General features: G+C 45.9%; 1 protein-coding gene across 5 annotated transcripts in view; it reads right to left on the bottom strand.

Annotated features, from left to right (window-relative positions):
* Window positions 1-19,555, bottom strand: part of LOC140188740 (kazrin-like) — a 709,679-nt gene that overhangs the window by 393,688 nt on the left and 296,436 nt on the right. For 4 of the 5 annotated variants that reach the window (XM_072245329.1, XM_072245328.1, XM_072245330.1 and 1 more), the window contains exon 3: window positions 10,291-10,471. In XM_072245329.1, the coding sequence (XP_072101430.1) occupies window positions 10,291-10,471 (181 nt within the window). Of the gene's footprint in view, window positions 1-10,290; window positions 10,472-10,778; window positions 10,877-19,555 lie in introns of those variants that run through there. The other variant, XM_072245332.1, reaches the window with a different exon arrangement.

The following is a 19,555-nucleotide window of genomic DNA, read 5'->3' on the forward strand; positions in this document are numbered from 1 at the left end:
TGGAGACATACAGCCTCTTTGGAGAGGAGGAGGATGAGAGGAGACATGACAGAGGTGTACAAGATTATAAGAGGAATAGATAGAGTGGATCACCAGCGCCTCTTCCCCAGGGCACCACTGCTCAATACAAGAGGACATGGCTTTAAGGTAAGGGGTGGGAAGTTCAAGGGGGATATTAGAGGAAGGTTTTTAACTCAGAGAGTGGTTGGTGCGTGGAATGCACTGCCTGAGTCAGTGGTGGAGGCAGATACACTCGTGAAGTTTAAGAGGCTACTAGACAGATATATGGAAGAATTTAAGGTGGGGGGGGTTATATGGGAGTCAGGGTTTGAGGGTCAGCACAACTTTGTGGGTTGAAGGGCCTGTAATGTGCTATACTATTCTATGTTCTATGTTCTCTTGGCCCACTGAGTCTCTGCCCAACATCAGGCACCCATTTACATTAATTCCACTTTATTTGCTTCACATTCTCATCAGTTCCTTCAAGATTCTACCGCTAACTCACAAATTAGGGACATTTTACAGTTGCCAATTAATCACCAAACCCTCATATCTTTGGGATAAGGGAGGAAAGCAAAGCGGCTAGGGGAAATCCATGTGATTACGGAGACCATGCAAACTCCACATAGAGAGCTTAGGAGGCCAGGATTGAACCCCAGCTCACTGCAGCTGTGAGGCAATGGCTCCACACGCCGTACCAGGGTACACTATAAGGTCCAATGTGCGCAACACAAGTTTTTCTCCTTGTTGCCTTGCCCTTGGTCAACAATTGGGTCTGTGGTATGTGGTAGAATATAAACAGCCAGATGCCAATAGCCTGCAGTATACCCTCTATGAATGATTTCATTAATAATGGCTGGTTGAAGAGCATGCCGCTGGGCTTTCTGTGTCCACTTCTCTCCAATCTCAGGTCTCCATGGCTTTCCTTAGTGCATCTGACTCTCTGAAGTGTTGGCAGTGTATCAACATGCAAATTCTGATGAGGAGGTGTGACTCTGGTTCTTGTCTGAAAATGTGTCATAGAGCACAACAACACAGAAACAGGCCCTTCAGCCCTCCATAACCCTCCTATCCTAATTTCTCTTAGTGTGAAGCTAAAACTTATGTGAACATGAGTGGAAAGATCAGCACTGTGCACCATGGGGACATTGCATCAGGAAGACCATTACATGCAACAATCCTGCACTTTCCTGCAGGTATTATAAATTAGCCAGGCAGGGAATAATTCAGTAATTACCTTTTCAATTTCTAATCCTGACAGAAATTTCCACCGATTTCAATGAGGTCAGTTCTGCGCAGCATCAAGCAAGAATTAAACTTATTGCAGAGACAGTTCACCATTATTTCCCAACTAAAAGCAATGAAGGAAGCACAGGTTAAAGCAACCAACAATTCACAGCGGAAGATTCAGCCCTGACAGGATGAGTTATGTAGGGCTTAAATCCACAAGCTCGCGATGTGTAGCGATTGTTTTCAGATGACTGCCTCTCACTCTTTTAAGGATAACTGTAACAAATTGCTTACCTGTAAAGACCCCAAGGTGCAGGAAAAGACTTTCGGAATGCTGTACAATTAGGACCTCCAAGAAGACCACAACCTTTTTGTAGGGTTTGGAGGCTTGTGTGCCTCAGTGACCTGGAGAGCTAATGTTGACTGGAGTCAGGGCTTTATGCTTTGGGTCGTGGTAGGGTCACCCATCCCAAACAGGTCAAGGGGTAGAGGCCAGACTAAGAGCGGCCCACCGGTCCTCCAGGTTCAGCTCAGGGCTAACAACCCTGACTAGTGAAACAAAATTGTTACGGAAACAGCAATGAATAATCCTTCTACATCCGAGTGTGACAGTATTTCTGAGTCTCTTCCTGGGATTTGCATGACTGACAGTAGTGAAAGCAGAGAGAAAGCTAATGGTACGATGAGGGAAACCGTGAACACCACCAGAAATGGAGGACCTTCATTGCTGCCCTAAATGCCAGCAGAGCAACAGGCAAAAGAGAGGAAGAGTACAATTAGGAGGAAAAGGTTTTTTGGGTTTTGAGCAGCAAGCAAGACTGAAAGAAAAATGGAATGAGAATAAAACTACAGAGCAGAATATTGCAGAAATGGGAGGCAACTGCTTGCTACCAGCAGATGTAGAAATTAGACTCAGAGTGTCATCCCACACCACATAATGAAGGGAAAAACACAAACTGGCATAGCTTCAAAGCCCAGAAAACCAGCAACATGTCATAATAACCTTCGGAATGAGAAGCAATGGCCTGCATTTAGTGTTCTCTGCACACTTGTGGAAGTCGATTACTTGTTTCTGGGAGTAGGAACCAGCAATGAGACAGGCTTATGAGCGCTCTAGATCAGTGGGAGGTAGCCATGTGGTTGGAGGGACAGAAATATTGATCTTTCTGACCTGTTCAACTCATCACTGCCCTTCGACTGGCGAGAGGGTAATTACTGCTCCACAATAAACTCAGGAATGAGCAGTGTGCTGTGTGGAGCCATTTCACAGCAGAAAACAAATCGCGCTTTCAACTCCAAGCCACTGCCCAATTGGAATTAATCTCAAATGTCTGATTGTAATTGGGTCTGCTCAGTATATTAGGGCAGTGAAGTAGATTCAATAATAACAACGTTCAAAAGGGAATTTGATATATCCTTGAAAGACAGAAAAAAAAATTGAGAAAAAGCGTGTGAGTGGTATGACTGAACAGTGCATTCACAAGGTTGGCACAAGTGCCAGTACTACTCATCCCGTAGAACACAGATTACTTCAACGGACCATAAATTCACGTGACGGACGAGATTTCCACGTGATCAGCAAGTTACAAATTGTTTTCATGGTTGGGATAGTGTTCCGTGGTCATAAACGCCCTGGAGATTGGGCTTTGCTCCGTGTAATGAAGACACCAAGAAAACCAGACCTTTCGAATGTGCCCTTCCGAACAGCCAGCCCCATGCTGGGCTTAGGAAGCAGCTAGTGCTGCACGAGCGAAGGCATAAATCTCCAAGCAGAGGATGGATGCTGCACAGGCTGCCAGCTAATCCGAGGAACCGCTTCCCCGGAGCCACCTGCATGCCTGGAAATTGCTCTCGTAGAAAGAAAGAGATTTTTGTCCTTGAAACATGAAACTCTTTAATTAAAAGGCATTTTAAAACAGAACTGAAAATTAAATCTTCCTTTGCATTGTTGACATTGGAAAGCAGTAATGATGAAACCGCTCCAACAGAATTTTAAGCAGAACTGTTCGAACGAACAAAGCGACCATTTGCTCCGACTTCCCCACAGCAGCCTCCATTTTGAAGGAGGAAATGCACCTCGTAATAGGAGCCAGAGGTCATCAGCATGGTACAGTGATGTGAGATGTACAATATGACTTCCCTGGGACTGACAGGAAGAAACGTGTTGCTGGGGGGGAGCCTTCTCATTGTATGGTACACCATTCAAAAGGGGTAACAGTGCAGGCAGCCATTTGCAGATCCATTTCACCAGTTCAAGCATGGTTGCTCTTTAATCACAGGCCGCCTGTTGTAAGTGTGCTTCAGATGATAGCACATCATTATCAAGGAAGCGAATGGCTGTGTTGGAGTTGAAGATACATGGCTTTGGATGGATCAGATTCAATAGCATGAAATCACCTTCTGCAAGCACAATGATTAAAGTGAGACATTAACTCGGTCATTTTATTAGTACTAAGAAAAGCTCGTTAAGTAAACTTGCCCATCAGCACATGGAACAATGACACCCATGGTTATTAGGGCTCTCTATTCCACTTGCCTAACCAAACTTTGCCCAGTAGACTTATATCATCACCAGTAGAGTGCCCCCTGTTGGTTGGAGGGTGGGGATTGGGGAAAACAAATTCATTGAATAATTTGAACTTTTTCAGGCTAACACAGATGTGAAGTGGTAATCGCATGGAGCTTCTTCGATCCTCCTCCAAGGACGGCTACCTCGTCGTGGTGGAGAGTCTTCTGAGTTCCTGAGATCCTGAGTGCGATGCCCTCCGGTGCTTAGCTCCTGATGGGGTCACCCATGGCAGTAAGATCAAGAGGGTGGATCCAAGAAAAGAGCGATCCAACCAAGACCTCAACAGTTGAGCTGGCAGAAAATGATGACACATCACAACAGCATTGAAAGCGGGAGAAGGCTGCAGCAGTGACGGATCCCCAGTCCTCTTGCAGTCCATGCTGCTGGACCCTGACCCTGATCTGTCAAGGATTGTACGGTGGTTGCCTGTGCATCTGCATCCCCGTGTTAAACAACGCCGTGCACAGGCATTCTCTTCTAAGGGAATAACCCCTTAGGAGGACATCATAATTAACTTGAGTAGTCGCACTGAACATGGAGCATAAAATTAATGTGCTTGGAATGAGTTACCGAGAACAAAACTGAAAGCCCTTGCTCCTGAAGTGCACAAAGTCACTCATTCGGACCTCTTCATTAACATTACCATCCAGATCAGTGGAACAGGGAATTACACTGGTGATGGGTCATAGTCGCTAAATTTTCTATGGTGCTAGTACCCAAGTTTAATTAATGCTGAAGGTTGTGGGTGAGTTGTAAACTTGGATGGGTCAATGTTTTCTGCACTACTGGAAATTCTCTGACCAGCTTCTCAGTTTCACACAATCTGCTGTAGGAACTCAGTAGGTCAAGCAGTATCTGTAAAAGGAATTGTTAATGTTTCGGGTCAAAAATTGACAACTTCACACATCCCACAGATGCTGCTCAACCACTGAGTTCCTCTGGACGTTGTCTGTTGCTCCAGCATTTGCTGTGCCTTTTGTCTCCAGCTCCTCAGTTTTTCTCTGATCCTGAAGAGCTGGCTGACAATCAGTCAGTCCAACACTTGGCATCAGATCCTCAGGCAAGAAGCTGTCTCTTAATTAAGAATCTGTGCAGAAGTTGGGAGAAGAAAGGTCAATCTCCTTGGAAGGGAATCACTGCCTTCCTACAATACCTTTCAACAACAGAGACGACAGTACGGGGATGGCAAACTGACACCAAAGCCCCGAGGATTGTTGGACAGGTGATGTGTTACGATCATCACCTGGGATTCATTTTAAGGTGCAGATTGATACATCATCAGCAACCGTCGTACAAATTAATTTTAGAGCAAAGATGAACCTGGCAAAGATTTCACAGCCAAAATAAGAACAAGGCAGATCACTGCCGACTGCACTTCAAAGGGTGATAGTCGTTTCAGCACAGGCCATTTACTGTTCTTCCAGCCAAGCAAAGGCAAGAAACAAAGCTCTGATTGATCATGTCAAGCAACAAGTAGTTCTTTCTAGAACGTCGCCAACTCATGCAGCCTCTGCAGAAACTCTTGTGTCCTATTGGAAATGCCAAATACTTGTTGATACTGAGAAAGCTCCCTGCAGTGTAGAGACCCCTGATAGTAACCTCTCTGCCTGGAACTGCGTTTCTTATGTTGCAGGTATGTTAGACCATTCAGCATGCTCTGCCATTCCATCCTGGCTGACTTATTATCCCTCTCAACCCCATTTTCCTGCCTTCTCCCCATAACCTTCGACACACACACACACACACTAATCAAGAACCTACCAACGTCCACTTTAAGTATACTCAAAGTCTTCGGCCTCCACAGCCATCTGTGGCAATGAATCCCACACATTCACCACCCTCAGGTTAAAGAAATTCCTCATCATCTCTGTTCTGGAGAGACGCCTTTCTATTCTGAGGCTGTGCCCTCGGACTCCCACACCATAGGAAACACCCTCTCCACAGCCACTTGATCTAGACTTTTCAATGGAAGGTATTATGTGAGCTCCACCAACCGTGGACACCCAAATGTCTCATTCACACAAAACCAAGATTTGGGGACAACAAAAAAAAAGGGAGATGTTCTTTTAAACAGATTATAGTTCAATAATTGAAAATTGAAAATAGAACTACAGAAGCTGCAAATTAAAACAGATGCTGTAAACACTCAGCTGATTAAAGAGAAATAGAGTTAAACATTCCCAGTTAAAGACCCTTTATCACACACTTCGAAGAAGCATTGAACTGAAATTGCTAACTCTGCGGTTCTTTCCACAAATGCCGCCTGACCTGCTGAGTGCTGATAGTATTTCTGCTTTAACCTTTAGCGAAGTAGCATGCAGGATAATTTCTCACTTCCATTAAGGGCTACAAACTTTAGGACTTAGGGAATGAGAAGAGCAACTTGAAAGGTGCCCAAACAATAGTCTGTGTGAGGAATTGAACCATGTCAGCTTGCATTGCTGTATAGTATTCCAAGCGCCAAAGTGTTCTAAGCCTTACATCTCCTCTGTTGTATCTCACTACAAACCTACTTAACACGTTCTGAACCCCAAAGATGCCATGTTGATAATCCACCTGCCAGACTCTCCACCAGCCCGCCCATCTGGCTCACTCCTAGTTTTTTTTAAAAAGAGGAAGCTGCATCAGGAACAAGCTCCACCTCATCCCTGCCCAGCTGCCCTCCTTGATCTCCCTAGTTCTCCTTGGTCTCCATTCTATTTGATCTTTTACTTCCACCTTCGCTCAGTTGCTGCACAACCTGGGAATCACCTTCTTTTGTTCTTCAGTGCTCTGGATCCCCAAAATCAACCTCAAAACTATCACAATTTCTGACACTCTCTCATGGTGGAGAACTTGCTTTATTAACTCTTCATCCCCTTGGATAGAATGCCCTAGATCAATGATAACCTATTTTGGTGACCCCTGTCAGTACAGCCACCCTCCTCCCAAAAAACTGGCATCCATCCTTATAGATCCTACAATCCACATGGCTCACTTCCACCAACTAAAGTGAACAAATGTGATTATCCCTGCAGCATAATCAAAATTCAATTGAGTAGCCCAAGAATTATGTACACCCTGTGATTAACTTTACTCAAAGTCTCACTGTTGAATATGACCACATGCCCACTGCCTCCAATAAGGTCGATGCTTTTGCTTTGCATCTTCAGTGGATGTGATTGGATGTTCAGAGGATTGCACTACAACCAAGTTGTGCACACAAAATGTTGGGACCCATTTCCACAAAACTCATTAGTTCATGGGTATCCAACACCCTATACAGATGATTACATTCCACCCAGTGGTTCAACTATTCTTTGAGACACTACATCAGGTCTCGCTATGGCAACTGACAATCTGCCAGTTTCCCTTTGCCCAACTGTCCTGGAAAGTTTAACTCACTTAACTGAAGTTAAATGCCAGTTTAACTCAACTGTAATAGCAGGGCTAGGATTTCTAGGCACAAGTGGTTCAGCCTGTTCCTGCCACATTTATTGCATCCACTCCCAGATCTCTTACATGCACACATTTTGAATATTCAAAAGTCAATCCCAAAGAACACATTTTGACATGAACTGTCAACTATTTGTTCCCCACAGGTAAATATCTGCTATGTTAAATATTTGCACCAAGATTTTTTGTTTCCAGATTTCTAATCTCTGTAGTTATTGATGAAGGCTTCTGATACATTAACCCTGTTCCTCTCTCCGCAAATGCTGCCCGACCTGTTGAGAATTGTCAGCACCTTCTAGCATTTCATTGTATAGATACTGTATATGCTCAGCAAGGAAACAGTCTCAAAAGAGACGGTACAGAAGTGTTCATCATACAGTATTGAAGGGGTTACTAACGGTATGGAACCATCGTTTACTCAACAGGGATGAAAGTAATTCTCAGGATAAATGCATAGAAATGCCAAAACAAAAACAGAAGAGATGGAAATATCCAGCATCTATAGAAAAAGAAACGGAATTAACCTTACAGCTCCAAGACCCTTCCTCAGAATTTTCTGATTTTATTTTAGATTTTCAGCCAGTTTTTTTTTTGCTTTAATTTACGTGCAGAAATTCGATGCATTCATTCATTATTGTTCTCCTGCTGGGGTCCTTGTAATTAAGCAAAGAGGGGGTTACTTTCTCTTCAGATTTTATTCAAAAATAGCCTATCTATTTACGAGCAATTTGAACGGGCTTGGTGCCACTCGTGGTGTGATTACAAGATCAACCTGGTACTGCATAACCGATTTCAAAACACGTCCCGTTCCGAAATGCTTCACCCGGGAAGACTCCAGCGGGGTAAATCTCGCAAGCATGCACACTGAAAGACAGCATTCCCCATGCAGAGTTCAGAGCTGCTGAAATAAGATCACCACCTACTCTGGCGATCCAAATCAGCGATGGCCCGAGGGCAGACAATGGGTAAGCACCGCCTCTACTCTGGTAGTCCACCGCAGCACTGAGGTGGCACCCACCCAGATCAGAGTTACAACTAAGAGCAGGTTCCTCTACTCCAGTCCCAAGGCATCACACCCTCCCTCATCCAAGTAACAGTGCAGCTCACTACAGCCTCTGGAATCCTGCTGGGTACTACAGACTGGTCGGGGAACTGCCGTTTCAAGGGCGCGCCTTGTGTTTAAGAAGGGGCTGCACAAGCTAATCCAGATCAGAGACTTCGAGTCTCCTATTGTGAAGGACAGGAGTCCATAGTCGAAGGCTCACTATGTTGTCCTGAATGCATTTCCAGCATCGCTGCCAATGATGACAAATGGGACTCCAGGACGCTTAAAGTGTTAGGCTTCACGTGCAGCGGATTTCCTGCCGTCCCCTCTCTCGGCTCCCGGTGACAGACAGCGGCTCACCCCTGCTTTGGGGATGTTCCCTCCTCCCCCCCCCCCGACACGGCCACAGTGGGGCAGCTGAGAGCTCCGAGTAGACACAGTGTGAATGAACACCACCCCGTTTAACGCTGGCCGGACACCCGAGTTCGCGCTGGGGTTTGAATGGAAGGTCAAGTCCAGCCCACGAACTGTGAGCGGGAAGGGATTTCATCTCAAATCTCTCAGTACCAGAAGTGCGGAAAAGAATGGGGAGCAACGGACTGACCCTAACAAAAGATCGTTCTATGCGAATTCCAAACTGTTGTACGGCTCTTTGTGGAATTATGTCAACGTTACTTGTTGACAGACGCAAGTGAAGAAAGTCCACGAACTGCGAATTAAGTACTGCTGAAGCTGGCGTCTCGTAGTCCTATCTGGGAAGAAGGGTGGGCGGCGAGAAGGAATCCCAGTTCCCTCATGACCTTCTGTAAACTAGAATCTAATTTGTGGTTTCCTTTTCTGAGCACTTTCCCACAAAAGGGAAGAGAGGGGAGTGGCTAAATCGCTGGTAGCGGCATACCGCGGGTTACTGACGTTCCCGCTCACTCCGAGTAGCATCTCTTCCCCCAGCCCGGCACACACACACAGCCGCGGGAGAAAGTTAACTTCCAGCGACAAAGGAAAACCCACAACAATTCCAGCTTCAGCCCGGCACCATTCCAACCTGCTCGGCACTAGGATATCCTTTCGAATTCCTGGGAGCATCCAGGAATTTTTTTTTAAATACATCCAGGAATGAGGATATCCTCTCCAAGAGGAGTGGTGGGGGGGAGGGAGGGAAAGAAACAGCAAACATGCAAATATAAACCGGTCGATTCTTTAATGCATAGTAATAAAGCAATTAACCCTTTCGAGATCACGCAGCTCGAGTACGTTAACCCAAACGCTGCTGCAGCTGGACCAGAGATGGGCAAGCGTCCACGATCCCAGAATGTGCTGGGAGGTCAGAGCTTAAAGAGTTAATACTGGGGATGGTGGGCAAACGGGGTGAATACATGCAAAATGCCTTCCCCCGCCACCACCACACACACACACCGCAGCTGAACAATCACGCGGGTCATCCAGCTTTCCCCAACACATTCTTCAGGAGACACTGGACGGGGGTCGCGGCGTTCTCAGGGCTCCGCTCCTCCCCTGGTTACACATACCTGCTACACATCTCCTTTACTCCCTTTAACTCCCATTTCTCATCCCTACACGCCCCGGCCCCTATCGTCCTTGTTCTCACGTTCCTGCTCCCCACCCTACCCCTGCTTCCCAGCCCCTCTCCCTCATCCCTACTCTCCTCCTCACTTCTCGGCTCTCCAGACCCTCCTGCCTCTTTCCTTGTTCCTATGTCCCTCTACCCAGCTCCTCTCTCCATAATTCTGCCTCATCGCCCAACGTCCCGCCAGTTCTTCTTCCCATGTCCCCCTCAGTCCCCAATCCCCTGAACCCCTTTAACCCTAAGCCCCATATGATGTCCTCCCCAGTTCACTCTGCGCCTATTTTCCGTCCCCCTCTCTCTCTCACCACTGACTTCCCTGCTGTTCCCCCTCCTCCGATCTGACCCCCGATTCTTCCCACTCCTCCAACCCTGCTTCCTCCCCTCGGATGTCTCGCCCCCCCCCCCAAACCGCTGCCCCGCTCCTACCTTCTCCGTGCTTGATATCCATGCCGGCGCAGTCCGCCCCGGGGCTAAGCTCGGCCAGTCTCCGGTTGGTGGCCGTCAGCTCCGCTCTCAGACTGGACACCTCGCGGCTGGCCGACTGGACGGCCACATCGATCTTCGCCGCCAGCTGCTTATTGTCTTCCATAGTCGTGAGGATCTTGGCCTGTGGAGAAAGACATGGTGGTCAGCAGCGTCGCCGGCGAGAGGGGAGCGCGTCCCCAGCACTAGCGCTCAGCAGCAGCCATTCCCCCTACACGCATCTGGCCCAGGACACGCCTGCTCCTTTAAATGGACACGACCAACCCCGGCCAGGGACTCTTCACGCTCGCAAAACAATACAAGTCTCTCCCACCCCTCTTCACAAGCCGCATCCCTGCGCAGAACAGACAAAACCAGATTTAATTGTGAGCTGGAGTGATTTCCTCGGCCACTTTCTATTCCCCATTCATCTTAATTCCAAAGTAACTCACCCTTCCCCCTGCCCTCTCGGCTGGTGTAGTATTCCGAGTCCTGCTGTAATCCCTGGTAACAATGCTCCACAGATGCTAGCCTGCCTCATTTGCTTCGCAAATTCACTGAGGCATGTAGCAAGCTGGCGAAATCGGGCTCCCTGCACACTTCACATCCACCTGCTTCTGTTTGTTAAACGCACGCACACATACACGACTACTGCACCTTCCTCCTCGCGTTGCACGTTAGTAATAGACCAGCGCACCTCATTACCTGCTGCATTATAGATGGGAACTAACTGCTGGGACAGGGATGGGGGTGGGGGGAGAGACACTTCGCTCTCCCTGATTGATCGCCTCTGGCCTCAATATATCGCCTGCTCTATTTTTTCCTCACATCTGATCCTCCGCATTATAATGTTGGATACAGGCTCTATATTACGCATGGATTCTGTGCTGGATGCCAGTGTCGCGATCGATGCATTCTCTCATTTCTTGGAGTGCTCTCAACAGTGTATGCAGAATTCCCTAACGCTGTTCTTTCTCCCCCAATTCCCAAACCCAATTTCTTGGCTTGTGTTTGCAAATCAGCGGGAGAGGTTCGGAGAGGAACTGGTCACAAAGGTTACAGCTGGCAGAGATGAGTGAGAACAGGTTATGGCAGAAAAGCAAAGAGTGCGAATGAACAGATCCTTCTAGGGGTGGCAGGCTGTAACTAGAGCCGGGGGGGGGGGCTGGGGGTCATCAAAGTTGTACACAAATTCAGTGCTCACATTTTTAGGTAATAAAGCCAACATTCCAATTGTCTTCCTAATACTATTTTGCAGCTGGGTTTGGGTGATGTGTGCACAAGAAAACCCTAGGTCCCTTTAATCAACATTACCTAATCCCTCACCATTAAAAAAGCAGTTTGACCTTCCATTTTGTGCATAAAATGGATAACTTCACATTTTTCCACTTTATGTCAAATCCACCATGTATCTTACACACTCACCCAGCTTGGCCCAATCCCCTGGAAATATCTTTACATTTTTCTCCCAACTCACAATCCCATCAGTCAGCTTGGAAATATGACCTTTGGTTTACAATGTCATTGGAATAGACTGTGAACAGCCGGCTTTCAAGCATTGTGGAAAGTAGCATTTCCAAAAGTATTTTAGTTCAAGAATGTAGATATTATTGATCAGTGTATCCAAGTGCAGCAGTGGGTAACACAGAGCCGACCTGCTTTTACTCAAGGACTGTTATGGAATCTTCCCCATTTTTCTGAGAGCCCCTTTCTTTGGTGCCTTGTCAAAGGAAGGATGTGCTCGCGTTGGAGAGGGTCCAGTGGAGGCTCATGAGAATGATCCGGGGAATGAAAGGGTTAATGTGGAGTGTTTGGCAGCTCTGGGCCTCTACTCGCTGGAGTTTAGAAGAATGAGGGGGAGATCTCTTTGAAATTTGCTGAATGTTGAAAGGCCTAGAACGAGATGGTGTGGATGTCGAGAGAACATTTCCTATAGTGTGGGAGCCTAGGACCAGAGGAAAGAGCCTCATAACAGAAGGATGCAAACAACAGGAATTCTGCAGATGCTGGAAATTCAAGCGACACACATCAAAGTTGCTGGTGAACGCAGCAGGCCAGGCAGCATCTCTAGGAAGAGGTACAGTCGACATTTCAGGCCGAGACCCTTCGTCGGGACTAACTGAAGGAAGAGTTAGTAAGAGATTGTAATAGGAGGATGTTCTTTTGCAACAGAAATGTGGAGAGATTTCTTTAGCCTGAGGGTGATACAGTGCAGAACCAGCCCTTCCAGCCCAACAAGCCATACCACCCAGCAACCCGCCTATTGAACCCTTGATGAATACACAAATTATAATGACCAATCAACCCACCAACCGGTACGTCTTTGGACTGTGGGAGGAAACTGGAGCACCCAGAGGAAACCCATGCAGTCACGCAGAGAACGTACAAACTCCTTACAGACGGCCCCAGAATTGAACTCTGAACTCTGACTCCCTGAGCTGTAGTAGTGTCGTGCTACTGTGACACCCTAAATATATGGAATTCCACAGGTGGCCGTGGAGGCCGACATTGGGCATATTTAAGGTGGAGGTTAATAGGTTCTTGATTAGTAAGGGTGTTAAAGATTACAGGGCGAAAGCAGGAGAATCATGTTGAGAGGAATAATAAATCAGTTATGATCAAATGGTGGAGGAGACTCGATGCTGCTCCTGAGTCTTAATCATCTTAAGAGAGGGCAGATCGCTGAGACTCTAACCTGGTCCCAGCATGTCGATGCAGCTATAAAGAAGGCAAGTCAGCAGCTATATCTCATTAGGAGTTTGAAGAGATGTAGTTTGTCAACTAAAATACTCAAAAACTTCTATAGCTGTACCTTGGAAATCATTCTGACAGGCTGCATCAGTGTCTGGTATGGGGGGTGGGGGGGGGGGCTACTGCACAGGACTGAAAGAAGCTACAGAATGTTGTAAAATTAGTCAGCTCCATCTTGGGTACTAGCCTCCGTAGTACCCAAGACATCTTCAAGGAGCGGGGCCTCAGGAAGGCAACGTCCATTACTAAGGACCCCCATCATCCAGGACATGTCCCCTTCTCACTGTTACCATCAAGAAGGAGGTGCGGAAGCCTGAAGGCACACACTCAGAGCAATTCAAGAACAGCTTCTTCCCCTCTGCCATCCGATTCCTAAATGGACATTGAACCCATGAACACTAGCTCACTTTTTAAAAATATATATCATTTCTGTTTTTGCACTATTTAAAGTCTATTCAATATACGTGTACTGTAATTGATTTACTTATTTTTTTCTTTCTATACTTTCATGTATTGCATTGAACTGCTGCTGCTGCTAAGTTAACAAATTTCACAACACAAGCGAGTGATAATAAACCTGATTCTGACAGAAAGGATCTTGAATGAGGATTGCTCAGGGAAAGAAGGGAGATGGTGAGATATTTTTTTTCTGTGATCTATTGAAAGAATCAAATTGACTTCCACACCTTGGTGCTACTTGCTGGCTGATTCAGTGAGGACACTAGAAGGGTAAAGGTATGTTGAGGTTCCCCTCCAGGTGAGTGTCCACTGAAAACTGAAAATGCCCATGGCGACTTTCCAATCAAATTACCAAGAAATCTGGTCATTCCTGGGGTGGGCAATGAATTCTTTTTAGTGAGTTCTCACTTAGAGGTGGCTGTTAACATTTTCTTTTTTCCCACTGGCTCCAACCCCACCCCTGCATTGGCCCTTACTCTGACCCACAATGTAGAACTATTAGCAGTACTGTGATAATGAGACACTTTAAAGGGAGGTGAAGTGGATATTGTTGGGGCCAATAGTAATGTCATGGCTGTCCTAATACTTTCCCACGTACAGCTCTATGCGGCACCAGCCCCACGCTATGTAGGCCGCTAGGGAAAGTGCCTTGTTTTCCACAAGATTCCACACAGAACGCCCTGCCCCATCCACACAGATGCATGTGTGACACATACTTACACACACACGCATACACACACACTCATATACACACTGCATACATTCTCACACATCCATTCACAACACTCTGCCGCTCACTAACTCACTACATCCACACACTCAGTACTGCAGCCAGTCAGCAGACACACATACACACATTCTCATACACAGATGGAATAGGAATCAGAATCAGGTTTAATATTTCCAGCATCTGCAGATTTCCTCGTGTCCGTGTTGTGAAATTTGTTGTCTTTACGGCAGCGGTCCAATGCAATACATAATAATAAAGGGGGAAAGACGTGAATTACAGTAAATATATATATATAGAGTTACAAGTAGTGCAATTTTGTTAAAAATTAAAACAAGTAGTGGGGTACTCTGGACACTGCAGTGATACAAGGTGGCAGTTTCCAACCATTTATGCAGGGAAATTAGGATTAGGAAATTTAAAATATTACCATGCCATTGATATCAAAATAATGCAAAATTTAAACAAAACTCAGCGCAGTTCATTTGTCCTCACACTCAATTCTTATCACGCACACAACCAGAGCCATGTCCCCACACTTGCACAAGCCCACCCACCTGCACCTCAACCTCTCACTCACAGTCCTAAAGAACAGTCATGTACCTACCCACTCCCCCAGACCCTGGACTTGTCACTACAGCCATTCACCTCTTCCACACACTCCCATTGAAGATGACTGGCAACAAGAGAGTGGAGGACGAGGCTTAGAGGGGATATGAAGGGAACGTTTCTCACACGGAGAGTGGCTGATATCTGGAACACACTGCCAGAGAAACTTGTGCAGGCAGATGCAATCACATTTAAGATGCAATTGGAGAGGCAGTCGAATAGCTAAGGCATAAGAGGCTATAAACCCAATGTTGATTAGTCTGGACAGGTACCACAGTCGGAATGGGCCAAAGAGTCTGTTTCTGTGCTGAACGTGGTGAATAGTTAACAGGCCTGTAATGGAAACAGGACTATAGATCAAAAGGACCAGAAAAGGACTCATTCACTCTACTTACCAGTAGGAGAGGGGAAAAGGAGGAAAACCTCACCCAACAGCCCCCATCCCCTTCACCTTCGCCACTTTATTTGCCTGGAACTCAGGAGAAGAAAGAATCAGATGCTATGGATGTGGCTCATAAAATCAGAATTAGATTTATTGTCTCTGATTTATATGATGTGAAATTTGCTGCTTTTTTACAGTGCAAAGACATGAAATTACCATAAATTACAAAATAAATAAACGGCAAAATAAGGAAGGATGAGGCGGTCTTCATGGACTGCTCAGAGATATGATGGCAGAGGGGAAGAAGCTATTTCTGGATCACTGAGTGTGGGTCTCCAGACTCCTGCACCTCCTCCCTGAAGGTAGTAGCAAGAATACGGCACGTCCTGGATGGTGAGGTTCCTCAGTGATGGATGCCATCTACTTCAGTCAGCATCTCTCCAAGATGTCCTTGATGGTGTAGAGGATTGTGCCCAAGATGGTGCAGACTGAGTCAGCAGCATTCTGCAGCCTCTTGCAATCCTGTGCACTGGATCCTCCACACCATGCAACCGGTCAGAAAGCTCTCCACGGACAAGATGTAGAAATTTGTAAGGGTCTTTGGTGATATACTAAATCTTCTCAAACTCCTAATGAAGTAAACCTGCTGGTGTGCCTTCTTCATGACTACATTAACCTGTTAGCCCCAGCGCAGTTCCTCCAAGATGCTGATGCCCAGGAACTTGACCTCCTCCCGCTGAATGAAGCTTCTCTTGGCAACCATGTGTATGTCCCCACCTCATGCAGAGGGATGAACAGAGAGCCTGGCTGTTTCTACAGGTAGGGCCACCTTTTTGGCCTTTCCCACTGAGGGGCCAAAACCCATGTAAGAACCTGCCAGGAGTGAGTGCAAAAGGGACATGGACCTTACGCTGAAATAATATAAATCTTGCAAGGAAGTAGAATGATATGTATTGCGCTGTGAATAGCACATTCAAATAAAGTGTACTATACATTTCCAAATTCATGCTCCCTTATTAGAGACGAGCTGGTGACACAGTATGCTACCAGGTAACCAGTTCAAAAGTCACTGTACTCAGTGTGGTCAGCTTAGACCTCATATCAACATAAAAATGAGTCTTTATACCCAATAAATAATTTAGAATCGTCGAGGCAGAGAGAATCAGAACAGAAACAGGTCCCTTGGCTGCGAACCTGCCAACATCAACATTAATCTCACTGCCCTCCACCCAGGCTGTGCTCTCTTCCCACCGCTACCATCAGGTAGAAGGTACAAGAGCTTCAGGACTCGCACCACCAGGTTCAAGACAGTTACTACCCCTCGACCATCAAGCTCTTGAATAAAAGGGGTTAACCCCACTCACTTGCCCTATCATTGAAATGCTTCCCACAATCAATGATCTCACTCTAAGGACTCTTTATCTCATTATCTCATGCTCTCGTTATTGAATGCTATTTATTTATATTTGCACTTGAACAGTTTGTTGTCCTCTGTACTCTGGTTGATCTTTCACTGATCCTGTTTACAGTTACTATTCTATAGATTTGCTGAGTATGCCCACAGGAAAGGGAATCTCAGGGTTGTGTGTGGTGACGTGTGTGTACTTCACTAATAGCATTTACTCTGACCTTTGATTCTCTCATTTTTCTATTCTCCCCACACTTTCATCAGCTCCGTCCAGAGCGACCACTCACCAGCAATGTACCATGACAAATTAACCAACCAACCTGCACACCACCATTTCTTTGGGACGTGGAAAGAACCCAGAGGAAATTCGCAGTGCAAAAGGGAAATCACGTAAATTCCACACACACATATTGACCCTAGATCTGTTGTGCGGGGAGGCAGCATCTCTACTATTGGCACCACTGTGTCACTCAGAACTGCTGCCAGTCCTGAAGGTACGTGTGGGCGTGAGAACTCTGCGCCAAACTTTGCAGTGCTGTCTGCAGTCTATTGGTCTCTTGATCTATTTTAAGGTGTTACGTGAAACTGTCATCACTTCCTGTGTAAGTATTGGCAGCACTTTCTACTGAGGTGTTCGTTGCCATCTGTGTAAGGTGCAGGGGGAGGGACTGAGGGCCTGGAGCATCTGCAGTTGGCCAAGGAAATTTTGGGCGAGATGGAAAGTTGAAGTATTTCTCTGTTTGTTCCATCTATAATTCATGTGCCCAGGAGCTCTCTGGAGCTGCTGAAAAGCCAACTCTGATTATGGCTGTGTGGATTGTAAATCACTGCATTGAGCAAATCAAAGTCAGAGCGGGAATAAAATTGTATTGTCACTAGAAAATATTTGCTCGATAGTAATGTGGGTTTTTAGAAACTAATTACTTTCTAATTAACAACCAGGGTGACGGGGGGGGGGGGGGGGGCGGAAAGGGTGAAATGTCAAGGTCCAAATTGTATGCACCAGTGTGGTTCATAAAATCATGAAAGAACACCAGACAATGAGCAAAGGAATGAAATAACTTTGATTTATTGCCTTTTACAATCTGAGATTGTTCCTAAATCTCACACAATTAAATGCATTCGAAGTGAGTCACTTTTTTTTATCAGCAAATACAGGAGCTAAATTGTACACAGGAAGTTCTAAAAAGAATTATAATATGATGAACAATAATTTATTCTCTCTTGGCAATGACAAACAAGATTTACACGTCGAAATATCAGAGGCGAGAGAACACACATACACACACACACACACACACACACACACACACACACACACACACACACAACACACACACACACAGAGCAATGTAGGGCAATGAGAATATTTACACATTTGAGCGTTAGAGTTGTGCGAACATTTGCACAAACCCATATCAGGGCAGTGAGAATATTAACATGCCGTGGTGCCAGATTGTGAACACACTTCAGTGTGAGCACATGGTGAGTATCTGTACAGCGCATTCACTGCATAGTGAAAGCCCAGGCAGACCCCAGTGCGAGAGCATTGTGGATATTGGCAATCCAGTGAAGATATTTACGCCAGCCAATATCGGGATTTTGCGAAAAAGTTGCTCTCTGTGGTGTTAGGGGAAGTGTGAAAATTTACATTTTATTGTGTTAGAGCTAAGGGCATTCACTCACTGCATGGCTGGGTTAGTTCCTGCCTGTAATGGCTTTTAGGTCAGCAATAAAGGTCTTCATAGAGGGATCAGAAGTGGAGAGAGTGAGCAGCTTCAAGTTCCTCGGAGTCAAGATCTCTGAGGATCTGACCTGGTCCCAACATATCGATATAGTTATAAAGAAGGCAAGACAGCGGCTATACCTTATTAGGAGTTTGAAGAGATTTGGCATGTCAACAAATACACTCAAAAACTTCTATAGTTGTACCGTGGAGAGTATTCTGACAGGCTGCATCACTGTCTGGTATGGAGGGGCTACTGCACAGGACCGAAAGAAGCTGCAGAAGGTTGTAAATCTAGTCAGCTCCATCTTGAGCACTAGCCTACAACGTACCCAGAACATCTTTAGGGAGCATTGTCTCAGAAAGGCAGTGTCCATTATTAAGGTCCTCCAGCATCCAGGGCATGCCCTTTTCTCACTGTTACCACCAGGTAGGAGGTACAGAAGCCTGAAGGCACACACTCAGCGATTCAGGAACAGCTTCTTCCCCTCTGCCATCCAATTCCTAAATGGACATTGAAGCTTTGAACACTACCTCACTTTTTTAAATATACAGTATTTCTGTTTTTGCACATTTTTTGAATCTATTCAAGATACTAATTGATTTACTTGTTTATTTATTATTATGTTTTATTTTATTAATTTTTTTTTCTCTCTCTGCTAGATTATGTATTGCATTGAACTGCTGCTGCTAAATTAACAAATTTCACGTCACATGCCGGTGATAATAAACCTGATTCTGATTCAACTCTGTCCTTGGCCATCTTCTCTATTGTGCCCAGTTGTGGTTCAGGGTCCTCATTTCTGCCTTTACAGTACAGCGCCAAGTCATCTTTGGTCTCCCTTGTTTCCTCTGCCCTTCAGGGATCCAATAAAATACCGTCTTGAAGAGTTGGCCTCTCTTTCTTGGCCTTGGAGGTGTTCTGGGCTTCCTCCATTATGGCAGTGGCTTCCTTTCCTGGTTTACATTACTGTCAGTCATTCAAATCCCAGGTGGAGACTCAGGAATACTGCCGCACACAAACAGAGAAGGATTTTTTGTTGCTGTTTCCATAGCAATTGTTTTTGGACCAGACGGGGTTGCTAGCCCTGAACTGAACCCTCGAACTTGGAGGACTGGTGTACCACTCTTAGTCTGGCCTCTGCCCTTTGACCTGTTTGGCAGGAG

The sequence above is a fragment of the Mobula birostris genome, chromosome 27 (assembly GCF_030028105.1).
Source record: "Mobula birostris isolate sMobBir1 chromosome 27, sMobBir1.hap1, whole genome shotgun sequence".
Taxonomy (NCBI): domain Eukaryota; kingdom Metazoa; phylum Chordata; class Chondrichthyes; order Myliobatiformes; family Myliobatidae; genus Mobula; species Mobula birostris.